We start from the raw sequence: 12,536 nt of genomic DNA on the forward strand, positions 1-12,536 counted from the left end.
CTGAATCCATTAAATTATTGAGTTATTAAGTATTAAATCTAACACATTTGAGTGTGTTGTTCCTCTAGACAAAAATACAATTGTTAAATAGAAAAATTAACTATAATAAAATAGTTAAAATAATAATATAATAATGCACAAATGCGAAGGGTTGAAGCACAGATATCTCATTTTCTTTAAAATGATTCAAACCTCTGCGAAAGAATCAACTCCGGTGCAGCAAAATTTTCGGCTTGTCACCCCCAGGATACAACAATCGAACTACACTTGCTGTCACAGTCATTAGTCTGCACAACTAAAAAAGTATAGCTCCTCAAACACCAGTTATTCTTGCCAATCTATGAGATAGAAAATAACAAATGAGTGGATAGTTTTTCTCTTATGAATTGTAACTCACAAAATATAAGTTGTTGTAGCACCTTTTTCTATCTCAATTACATATATTTATAGGTGAAGAAAAATTAGACAAACATAACCTACACCACTAATAAGGCACCAAGTAAACGCTGAAATTATTGGCCATTCAAAACACATTAAAATTTGTATTGTAGGTTACCAATGATTATGGTAATTGAAAAGTCATAATTTCATATAATAAATCTTTAGTCAAAAATCATTTAAACACCAATATATCTCCAAAATATTTTTCAATTTATTCTCCTTATAACTTACACATTTAATTGAGAATTGAACTATTTTATGAAAATACTCCAACAATCCCCCACTTATTTTAATAAAATAAGATAATATAGTATTATATGGCAAGAAAAGACTAACATGCATAATATAGGCAGCAATGCCTTGAACCTATATTTAGTGTTATAGTAATTTCCAATACTAGAGCCAATAGTGAATTTCGGTCTTGAACTATGGCTGCTTTGGGATATTGGATATCACCTTACACACACAATAGTCCAAGTATTCTCACGAACTAGTAAAACTAGCACTTTATGGCCTTGTGCTAAATCCCAATTTTTTCATGAGTGTATAAGAGAGAAAGTTCCAATTCTCTTTAGGGCGGCCCCACCCAAACACTCATATAGGTGAAGTCCATCAAGGGAACTCCCATAATTCAAACACCCCACCCATAGGAGCTATAGATTTCATTAAGAGCAATATAGCTCAACCTTTTTTCGTTACAGGATGTATGCATATATACCATAGGGATGAACCATACTTATCAAAATTTATGCATATCCATTTCAAATCACCATGTAATTCGTTTTTCCCTTTGAACCTAACTCTTGGGATCTCCAATCATTAGATTGGGTATCCTTACATGTAATTTATGATTCGTGGACTTTATTCACATCCCTCTCATGGTTTATCATATCTTTGCCTCAAGTTTGAGTTATTCACTATCATCACAAAACATAAACAAAGATATGATCTCATTGACACTCGAGTCAAATTATTTTCATCAAGTATCACAATAATACTGTGATAATACCAATATTTTGTGAGAATATTTCTCACCTAACTATCATACAAGCAATTATATTCACTTCCAGTGAAGGTTCAATATTTTTCAATTTTTTCCATCCTAGTAGCCAGTAGCCTCACTAGAAATCATCAACATAGATGACCATTAGTTTACTACTAGAAGCTACTTTATTTCTCAATAATTCTCAATTTCATCTAGTAGGCCATTAGTCTATAAACCTACTAGGAACCATATTTACCATCTCCATGAAATTTCCATATATTTCTATTTGCAAAAATATGAAATACATACTTCAAGTGCCTTCACATGATAATCATACTTTTGAGTGTGTGTCCATCTACACAAACTCAAACAAAGAATTAAGAAATCCAAAAAAATATGATATCCAATGTCATTTAATATTGCACTTAATTGCAACTTTAAAATTCACACCCACAAGTTGCAATTATAACATGGTATCGCATGAGATTTGTATATATATTTTTTGAAAACATAGATCCATGTCATTTAATTGAGTATCCTCAAGTAATTAATCTAATGCTGTGCATTAAATTTCAGCAAACAGATAACCCCGGCCCACTATTTTAATGCTTTAATGATATGCAACTAAACATATATCACATTTAATGATCAAGTCCTATGCATATTAGCATAGAAAATTGCTATGAACCTCCACTATTTGTTACAACTTTATAACATGCAATGGAGTATATATCTATTGAAATTAAAGTAAATGACCCAATTAATCATACCCATTGGAAATTCACTTTTACTTGTTAAGAAGACACCTTTAAAATTTCTTCCAGAATGCATGGTGGCAACCAGTCTAGTGTAGCAACAAGTTGTAATTGTTCAGTAATTCAAACTCCTTCAAATCTACTTCTCTGATGCCATATTTTCCTGTTAAGCCTTCGAAAACTTTTGGTATTAGGATAAGAAATTTCATAGAAACTATAAAAGTCATTATAATACTAGTAATGGAATTCAACAACTTCCCTTTTTTTGCTGAATTTTTCTTCACAAACGTCTTTTATACTTCATATATCTCATTGGTTGAGATCTTCTCATTTTTTCTCGTCTATAGGTAGACTACTCAAGTCGCTTGAGTTGATCGTAAGTGACTTGTTAGTTGAACTCCATCCTGATTTGATTCACCTTAAAATTGTTGTTTTGCTAGAATAAAAATACAAATGTTAAATAACAAAATCAACAATAGTTATAATAATAATAATAACAATTATAAAATTAACTATAATAAAATAGTTAAATTAATAATATAATAATGCACAAATGTGGAGGATTGAGGTACGAATATCTCGCTTTCTTTAAGATGATTCAAGTCTCTGCGGAAGAATCAACTCCGGTGCAGCAAAATTTTCGACTTGTCACCCTCAGGATATAACAGTCCAGTCACACTTGCTGTCACTCTCATTAGTCTGCACAACTAAGAGAGTATAGCTCCACTAACACCAATTTTTCTTGCGAATATATGAGATAGAAAATAACAAAGGAGTGGATAGTTTTTTCTCTTATGAATTGTAGCTCACAAAACATAAGTTGTTGTGGCCTTTTTTCTATCTCAATTACATATATTTATAGGTGAAGAAAAATTAGACAAACATAACCTACACCACTAATAAGACACCAAGTAAACGCTGAAATTATTGGCCATTCAAAATACATTAAAATTTGTATTGTAGGTTACCAATGATTGTGGTAATTGAAAAGTCATAATTTCATATAATAAATCTTTAGTCAAAAATCATTTAAACACCAATAAATCTCCAAAATATTTTCCAATTTATTCTCCTTGTAAATTACACATTTTTTTTTTATTAAAAGGGAATCTTATTAAAAGAAAAAAAGGTTACAAGCGCCAACAGAGTGCATATCACATTTAATTGAGAATTGAACTATTTTATTAAAATACTCCAACAGAGTGCATATCATATTCAGTGATAAGTGAATAATTTATCACTTACTTTTGGGAACAAGTTTTGCCTAAAAAATTTAGTGCCACTTAATTAATTTAGATGTTCAATTTTTGGTTACCAAACGGTCTGAATATGTTAAAATCTAATTTTATTAAATTTAAGTGTTGAATTGAATTATGAAACTGGTCTTAACCCCACAAGAAGCTATTATTGGTTCTCACTTATCAGTTATCTCCCATTCCCCACAATTTTCAATGACTCAATCCGGCCACCAGTAATCAACCCCACCTTCAGAAGTAAACATCTTTCTTTCTCCTCATTTTGTTTTGTCAATCCTCATCAAAACACAGCCTTCTTCCTCCCCACTTGATAACAAATCCCAAGCAATCCCTCGTTTTTCAATTTTGGTTGTTTTGTCTCGCATTTCTCTCTTACATATACCTTTCAAACCCAATAAACCCCCCCGCTGGCGAAAAGATCAAACCATAATCCGAACTACCTTACCGGTTTACCCTACTGGTTTTCCTCCCACACTTATTGATGGTGCTGCGAAGAACCTCTTAAGTTTCGGATTCACTTTTAATTTTGAAATTAAAATCAACGACTACCAATAAAAAAAGAAGAAAAAGCTACCAAATGAAATTAAGATTGCAATGGTGGAGGGAACTTAAAATAAAAGGCATTATCAATACCCATGCTTCTCTTGTTATGGATATTTTTTTTAATTATTTAAAAAAAAATTTCTAGTAGGAAAGGGGCATGGTCATGATCCCGTTCGTTGAAATTGTATTTTACTTTCTGGTGCTTTTCAATTTGAGCAAATGACATTTGTTAAAACCACATAAACATTTGAGAAAATAAAGAAAGGGAAATGAGATATCTATAACTCCATCTATCCATTTTATAACAACTGCGTTGAATAGCATGGTAAGAAAATAAAGCCAGCCAAGAAAAATTAATATTTGAAAATTTCTTCAATATTTATATATTTTTATAATTTTTCATTTCAGTTAATTCCAAATAAAACCTATAAAATTACAAATTGCAATACTTTGCCCCCAAATATTCATTTACAACAATTTCCACTTTATGGTTTCTACTTTTGCTAAATTGCATACAGATTTTCTTTTAATCTTCTTACATGACATGCACGTGTCACTTGTAAAAAGACTAATAATTCCCAAATAATTCAGGCATGACTTTGTTTCCAAAAATATCCTTGTGTGTGATGGAGTTATATATGCACACAACTCTTACTTAGGCATATATTTTGTTTTTATGTTTCTGGTAATATATACAAGAGGTTTGAATATGAAAGTCTATTACAAACGGGTATTTTGAAAATGAAACTAGGCCTAAAATATTTAGGTGGTTATTTAGTCTTTTTACTGGTAGGGTGTGCATATCATTTGAAGAAATGAATGGAAAATTAGCACTCATGCTATTTGTATTTGATTAAGAAAATTGACTACCATAAGAGGGGGAAGGTGGCGATTGATGCAATTTAATGTTCAGGGGACAAAGTGATAAAATTGTATTCTTAGAGGAGGTTTTTTGGAATTAATAATTTTTCCTTTTGATGATAAGTAAATGAGCAAAAGAAAGATTATCGAGGAAGATACAAAAGCTACTCAAGAGATAGTAAGAAAGAATAAATTTTAAAAATTCAATTTTAGATGTATTATGGAAAAAGTTAATAAGAATCAAGATATTTAGTGGCCTATGCTAAGAAAATACAGAGGTTGAATTAAAACTCAAGGATTTAAAAAAAAAAAATTTCAAGGAGCCGACGTTTCAGTTTCATGCAATTTTAAGGCTGAACAGTAAATGACCTAAGCCAATCCAAATAATTTATTTAGATGTCCTTAATTGCTAACTGCTTTTGTCCTCTAGTGCTAACATCACAAGATCTACAATAAATGTAATTACCAAAGCTTCATAAATCAACAAAATTCCTTTCAACCTGCTAAAGTTCATTATGCTTATTATATCATGTTTGTCATATTAAAATTGATTTTGACCAATACTGAGTATAATTGTCATATATGCCAGGGAGATTTCGAAATTATCTACCGAATTGTTTACTCCTTGCAAACAACATATGCAAATAAATAAGAACAAGTTAGCGTCAACAATTTACCAAAAAAAAAAAAAAAGAAAGGCAATCCAACCACCATAGTCATAAATATCAAATGTTGAATGCTTCAGCCCTTCTAATTTCTTTGTAAAACCTGAGTTTTGATCTTTTCAAGTGTTGTGAGAGCATCTTTTATGTTGATCCTGTTCTCTGGGACATCTGAAGTGCAACTTAAAGCAAGCTGCAGGATAGATGATACACAAGCCATGTCCATGTTGGTTTGTTCTTCTTCTAGATGAAGTAATTTCACATCGACAACTTGATCTACAGAACTTGGTAATGATTCCAGAATCCAACACCTTATGCTTAGCTCTTCTGTGAACATCTCATCCTTAGGTCGCTTTCCAGTGAATGCTTCAATCATGGTAATGCCAAAACTGTATACATCACACCTTGTTGACACTAGTCCTTCTAGTCCGTACTCTGTTATGAATATAGCAGGAAAAAAAATAGTAGTTAAAAAGATTATAATGTTTTCATATTCAGAATAGAAGTGTTATGAAACATAGCATCTTAAATTTGATTTGGCTAACGAGTGCCGGGGACACTTATTAAGATAATTTTAAGTGTTAATTTTTTGATAAGAGCGAAACTAATTTAAGGAAATATCTAAATGCAAGTGACTAATATATGTAAGTGTGTGCATTCACATAACAAGTTAAGTATTACTATTAAGTATCTTAACGAGTGCTTCAAAAGCACGTGCCAGACTGCTTTACCAAAAACTAAAAGTTATAGAATTAGAGCCAAGAATAATAACCTGGGGCGATGTACCCAATTGTTGCCAGGGTTTTTGTCTGCACACGGCTTTCTCCATCTCCCAGCAATTTAGCAATTCCAAAGTCACTAACATGACCTACCATAGCTTCATCTAGTAAAATGTTACTAGGCTTCAAATCACAGTGAATTATGGGAAATGAATACCCATAATGAAGATATTCCAACCCACGAGCCACATCAATCATGATGTCCAATCTTTGCATGATACTCAGGACGTGGTGGTCAAGATGAAGCCACTTCTCCAGGCTTCCATTAGGCATGAATTCTAGTACCAAAGCTTTAAAGTCCAGATTAGAGCAAGCGCTAATGACTTTGATCAAATTTCTATGACGGATGCGGCACAAGACTTCACACTCTGTGTCAAAAGTTTTCAATATGCCATCAAGCTGCATATTAAAAACCTTTATAGCCCAAATTATCCCATTTGCAGATACCCCTTTGTAAACTGAACCAAACGTCCCAGATCCAAGCAAATTACTCTTGCTGAAACCATTTGTTATTCGTCGAAGTTCATGGTAGGATACCCTTTGATATGTTGTTTTTGGAAACAAATCAGGAGCTGGAGCCGTAGTTTTCTTTCTTGTCAACCTTTTTATCAACAAAAGTGAAATGGCCAAGGCTAGGACAGCAGATCCTATTGGTAGCAACACAAGCAAGAGTATCTTTTTCCTTGATCTATGTTGAGAAGTTTGACAAGGTTGGAACCAAGGAGCACCACACAATGCTTCATTAGCAAGAAAAGATAGGATTGTGAAGTTCTTAAAAGGTCCTCCTTGAGGAATCGGTCCTCGTAGTTTGTTGTAGGATACATTCAGATACTGAAGATCCAAGAGTTTCCCTAGTGAGGCAGGTATTACACCAGATAAATTGTTAAATGACAGATCCAAGTACTGTAACACCAACATATTTCTGATGGACTCTGGAATTAAACCTTCTAGGTTATTATACCCTAAGGAGAGTACCAGTAAATTCTGTAGCGCCCCAATTGTGCTAGGAATATCACCAGATAACTGATTAACTGACAGATCTAGATAGGTCAGTGCCTTCATATTTCCAATTTGGGAGGACAAAGACCCATTGAGATAATTCACGGACAAGTCAAGCTCCAACAGGTTATTAAGGCTCCACAAGCTTGTTGGTACACTAGATGTTAGATTGTTGGAGCTTAAATAAAGATATCTCAATGAAGAAATGCTCCCTATGCAGTCGGGCACTTTGCTAGACAGCCTATTGGTTGTCAAAATTAGGTATGCTAAGTTGGGAATATGACAAAACTCACTAGGAATTGGTCCATGTATTTTGTTACCTTCAAAACTTATCCACTGAAGTTTTAGTAAACCTGAGATGGAACTTGGGATTGTTCCTGTGAAGCCATTGCTAGCTAAGTTTATGGCGATCAAGTTGCTCAAGTTGCCTAGTGACCTTGGAATTTCGCCTCCAATTCCACAATGAGACATACTAATTGAGACAAAAGAGTTGGAAAGATTTCCGATAGACACTGAAAGATTGCCGTTCAGTGGATTTTCATCTAGCCGCAAGTTTCTCAAATATCTGCAATTTCCTATAGAGCTGAAGAAGGCCATATCTCCAGTTAGAGTAAAATTGTTGCCTGAGAGAGATAAGAGTTCTAGGAATCTTAGGTTCCCAAGAGAATCAGGAATTGCACCAATAAATTTATTACCTGTCATATCTAGATCCCTCAATTTAGAGGCATTGGAGAGAGTTGGCGATATAATTCCAGTGAATTTGTTCTTTGCAAGAAGAAGCCTCTCAAGATTGGGTGAAGTAACACCTAAAGCAGAAGGAAGAGTGCCCGAAAAATTATTTTCTTCTATGGATATTGTTCTAAGAGTTGAAATGTTGAATAGCTCCAGTGGGAAGGGATCTCTTAACTTATTTGCGCCCAAGTATAGTGTCTCTAATTTGTAAAGGTCACCAATCCCATGAGGTATAGCACCTGATCAAAAACCAAATAGGCAACAAGTTAAACGGGCAGAAAAAACTAATTCAATTGAGGATTACATACATAGCTACATACATAATAATAATACACACACACATATACATATAGTGAGATAAAAGCAAAATCATATATAGGTGGGAGATACTTAAAGTGCATAACGGGGAGCCATATCCAAACCCGTTCTCCTTTTCAGGACTTGCATATTGGTTCATGATTAAACTGTCAAAGCAGTTTATAGTTTAGTAAAACGAAAAATGATTAGAACAACTTTATGTTTTGATTGTTATCTGATACGACCTTACTGTTAATCAGAATATCAACAATCTTATAGTGAATATTTAATTTGACAATATTCTAAAGACCTTCTAATGTTATTAAGGGAATTATTATTTTTGGTAAGTAGAAGGTTTTGAATTCAGAACTTCCCGCTTACAACTATTCCTCTCTTACCATCCAAACCAACCCTCTCCTCCTCTGTTAAGGGAATTATTCTTTCTCAATTTCAATAGTAGATTGTCAAATTATTCAACAGTTAAAGAGGTTGCTGAATGGTACTTAAATGGTGTGTAAATATGCGGATGAAATTGTTTATTTAACAAGTTTTTGGTATGGCTGGTGGTATCCGCATAATTTGCTTTATTGTATACTTTAAAGTTAACAAATTTCCTTCTGGCAAAGATGTTCTGATAAGCATATTAGTTGATATGGATGTGCCAATATTTATCAAGTAGCTCTTAAGAGAGTAATCAATTTAAATTTTCTTTTCAAAGGTGTTTCCAATTTAGAAGGTGGACCCCAACCTAGGATAGAAAATGCCTTAAAATAATCAGCAGACAATGTTGATTTGTAGCAGGTAATGTTGTTTTCTATCCAATTCCATTCAATTGTTGTTTTTGCTATAATATTTGATATATAATTATATATATTTTAGACAAAAATATACCTGAGCCTCTTTTTTCCTACGGCCTTAAAATCTAGGACCTGTTTGGAAGCTCAAGTTTTTTGCAAGTTTATACTAGTTTTTTAACAACTTTTACTACAGGAATCCCAAAAAACTTATCAAAGTTTTTAACCTACACACTTCAAATCTAATACACAAAAAATTTCCCTTCAACTTTTCTTCTTTTTCCTCCCTCACCAAACCCACCACATCACCAGTCGCCAGCCACCACCTCCACCACCGCTCCCAGCGCCGACACCTATTCCGGCACTGGAATGAGTGCCGGCCTTCCTTTTTGTTTTCTCTCCCTCTCCCTCACCCCCTCTTCTCCCCTTCCCTCTTCCCCTCTTCCTCCCCCGTCACCTTTCCCCTCCAGCTAGCTGTGATCTAGTCGCGCGACCAGATCGCAGCTAGCAGGCAGCTCAGGCCAGAATTCCTTCTGACCCAAATGCATGGCAACAAATGCAAGAGAACTATGAAGCTATTGTCTTAGAAGATCATTCCTTTTCTGAACAACATGTAATAGAGTATGCCTCTGACAGGAAGGTTTTAAATTGAGTACGGATCTTTGTAAGTCAATCAGGTCCATCACGAGTTGGACCTTTACCATTCTGTGATGTATTTGATCCTACTGAAATAGAAGCAGCAGCAGCATTGAAGTGTGCTCGCAATTCCTCAATTCTTCTGTAATGCGGGAGGGGGAGGGTGGCGGGGAGGGAGGAGAGGGGAGAGAAGCTAAAAAAAAATTCCGTGGCTGCAAGTTCTAATAAAGTTGGACTGCTAGGGGAGGGGTGGAAGAGAGAGGGAGAGGGAGAAGGAGAAGAGGGAAGGGAAGGGGGAAAAAAATTGCAGGCTACTGGGCGACCAGATCGCAACTAAGAGGAGGGGGAGGTTGGCGGGAAAGGGGAGGAGAGTGGGGAGAGAAAATGCCAAAAAAAAAAAAATTCATGGCTTCACCTATTCCGGCGTCGGAGGGCGACGGGGAGGGGGAGGATAGGGAGAGAGGGAGAGGGAGAGGAAGAGGGAGAAGAGGGGGAGAGAAAAAGCTAAGCAAAAAATTTTCCCATGGCTGCTGCTGGTTCTTTTACGTCAGAGGCAGAGCTGCCGGATGAGGGGGAAAGGAGAAGAAGAAGAGAGGAAAGAAAAGAAAAAAAAAAGAAAAAGAAAAAGAAAAAGAAGGAAAAAAAAAAGAAAAAGAAAGAAATCTACAGTAAAACATTTTCATCCTAAAGTTTTTCATCCTAAAAATTTTTCTTACAACTTCTACAGTAATCTACAATAAAAATTTATACAAACACCCAAAAAACTCATCTTCCAAACGGTACCCTAGAACAGGATGACCTTACTCTAATAGTATTAAAGTGGAGTTTTGTAGTCTTATCAAGGTACTGTATTGTCTAAATAACCTAAACCATTAGATCTGTACTTGAATTGACACCTCTCCTAAAGTTTTGACAATTCCATTTGACACCTCTTATGTTTTAATATTGCATTGATTGGATTTCATTCAAATGTGCCCCAAAGTTAATATTAAAGCACTACTTGACCGAAACACCCTCAAGCTGCTTGCTTATTGCAATAACTTCAACAAAAATACGTACTCTAAGCATTTTGCATTAATTAATGGTTTTCTTTTTTTTTCGAAGCAATGTTTTTCTTGTTTTCGGTTATTTGCTTATCACTCACAAGATAAGTAAAGCTTGTTTTGGTTTCATTTGGCTCCAACTGTTACCTTTCTATCACAATTATAGATTGAGGGATTTTATATGTATTTGAACTATTTATGCATTAATAAATGACATATTTATCATATTGTTTGCTTGTATATTTATACTTGTATGATAAAATCTCAAGAATAAATTTGATCAATGAAATCATAAGCGTTATGATGGTGAGGTTCATTTGATCAAATATAAAGTTTATTCTTCAATATCTGTACTCAAAGTATTAACAAGATTGAGACATTATTAATACGGTTAGACTAGTACATACTATGCCGTTTCCATTAGAGAAGTAATAGATCTCATCTACTATGGTATAAGAAAACTAAGCTAGTATATTGGTGTTTGATAGTATGATCAAGTTTAATAGAATGATATGCATAGTGATTTCTTTTGTGCCAAAAGAATTAATCTCTAAATAATGTTTTATGTAAGTAATACTTTGACTTAGAATTATCATGGTACCTTGAGTATGGATAGTTATATCCTGTGTTATTTGTTTGCTCCAGTAAAAGGGAATGCACAAAGCATTAACATATGAGTATATACTTGAAACACAGAAAGATAGTGAACAATCTTTAAGGATTTACCACCTCTTGTAAAAGAGAAGTTATCTCATTTATGATCACTTGTAGAAGTATAACTCGAGAAATCTCAGTACTAAGCGAATGAGTTTTAGAAAGGAATTTCTAAGTATTTGTTCTTTTGAGAGTTATATTTTTTGTACAAGAAAAGAACATTAATCACATACTGGAGTTCGCACGACTCATTCTAGTGTTAGTGTGAGATAAGTGTGGTAAAAGAATATTAATTATATGGTAAACGTTCATTGAAATGTGAAGTCATCCACTTGACTTTTCTCATTACTTCGGTGGTCATGATGCATTGTTAGATGCCAATCTTGATCTATAAGAATGAGTTGATTAATTAGTTGAATCAATGATAAATTAAAAGAGTTTTAATTTATCTAGTTCTTGCTAATTAAAAACTATGACTCGTTTTTTGCTGTCAATCTTGATCTATAAGAATGAATTGATTAATTAGTCAAATCAATGATAAATTAAAAGAGTGCTGAACGGAAATTCAGTTCATCAAGTATTAGTTTGCTTGGTAGAGTACGTATGATGCAAGCTGGTCGAGACTTATAGTGCATAAGGAAAGTTAGGGTTGGAGGCAGATCTGCCATGGCGGCTTTTCCGCCGCCAGCAGGACTTATGGAGGGTGCGCAGCCTCTGAGGAGTTTTGCGGCTGTGGTAGCAGATGCAGGGAGCGAGGAGGGATTTAATCCTGGGTCAATATCCACGTATAGAGGGGAACCTGCCCTCAGAATAGCGAAAAAAGATATCATGCAATTGGCTTTGCCGTTTCAGCATGCACTTGTGGGCAGATTCTCGTACAGCAGGCCTCCAATGGAGACTGTGCGGAAGTTCTTTCTTTCACTGGGTCTGAAGGGGGAGTGTGCGGTGGCTCTCTTAGATGATAACCACGTTCTCATCAGACCAACATTAGAGGAGGATTATACTCGACTCTTTGTCCGCCGTACGTGGTTCATAAGAAGCTCGCCTATGTCGGTATCAAAGTGGTCCTTGGATTTCACAGCCAACAAGGAAATATCAA

At 34.6% G+C, this 12,536-nt stretch overlaps 1 protein-coding gene across 1 annotated transcript; it reads right to left on the reverse strand.

Annotated features, from left to right (window-relative positions):
- Positions 1 to 6,382: 6,382 nt before the first annotated feature.
- LOC113752101 (receptor kinase-like protein Xa21) lies at positions 6,383 to 8,470 on the reverse strand. The gene is made up of 3 exons (XM_027296240.1): positions 8,404 to 8,470; positions 6,440 to 8,252; positions 6,383 to 6,386 (listed from the first exon to the last, which is right to left on the reverse strand). The coding sequence occupies exons 1-3, from the start codon at positions 8,468 to 8,470 to the stop codon at positions 6,383 to 6,385; spliced, it is 1,884 nt and encodes a 627-aa protein (XP_027152041.1).
- Between the last annotated feature and the right edge of the window lie 4,066 nt (positions 8,471 to 12,536).

Source organism: Coffea eugenioides, chromosome 11, assembly GCF_003713205.1.
Source record: "Coffea eugenioides isolate CCC68of chromosome 11, Ceug_1.0, whole genome shotgun sequence".
Taxonomy (NCBI): Eukaryota; Viridiplantae; Streptophyta; class Magnoliopsida; order Gentianales; family Rubiaceae; genus Coffea; species Coffea eugenioides.

What these genes read in the sequence shown, in the direction of transcription:
- LOC113752101 (XM_027296240.1), bottom strand. Translation starts at nt 8,470, where the DNA reads ATGAACCAATATGCAAGTCCTGAAAAGGAGAACGGGTTTGGATATGGC. An exon ending in CTCCCCGTTATGCACTTTAA is followed by an intron (nt 8,253 to 8,403) that starts GTATCTCCCACC and finishes GTTTTTGATCAG; the next exon opens with GTGCTATACCTCATGGGATT.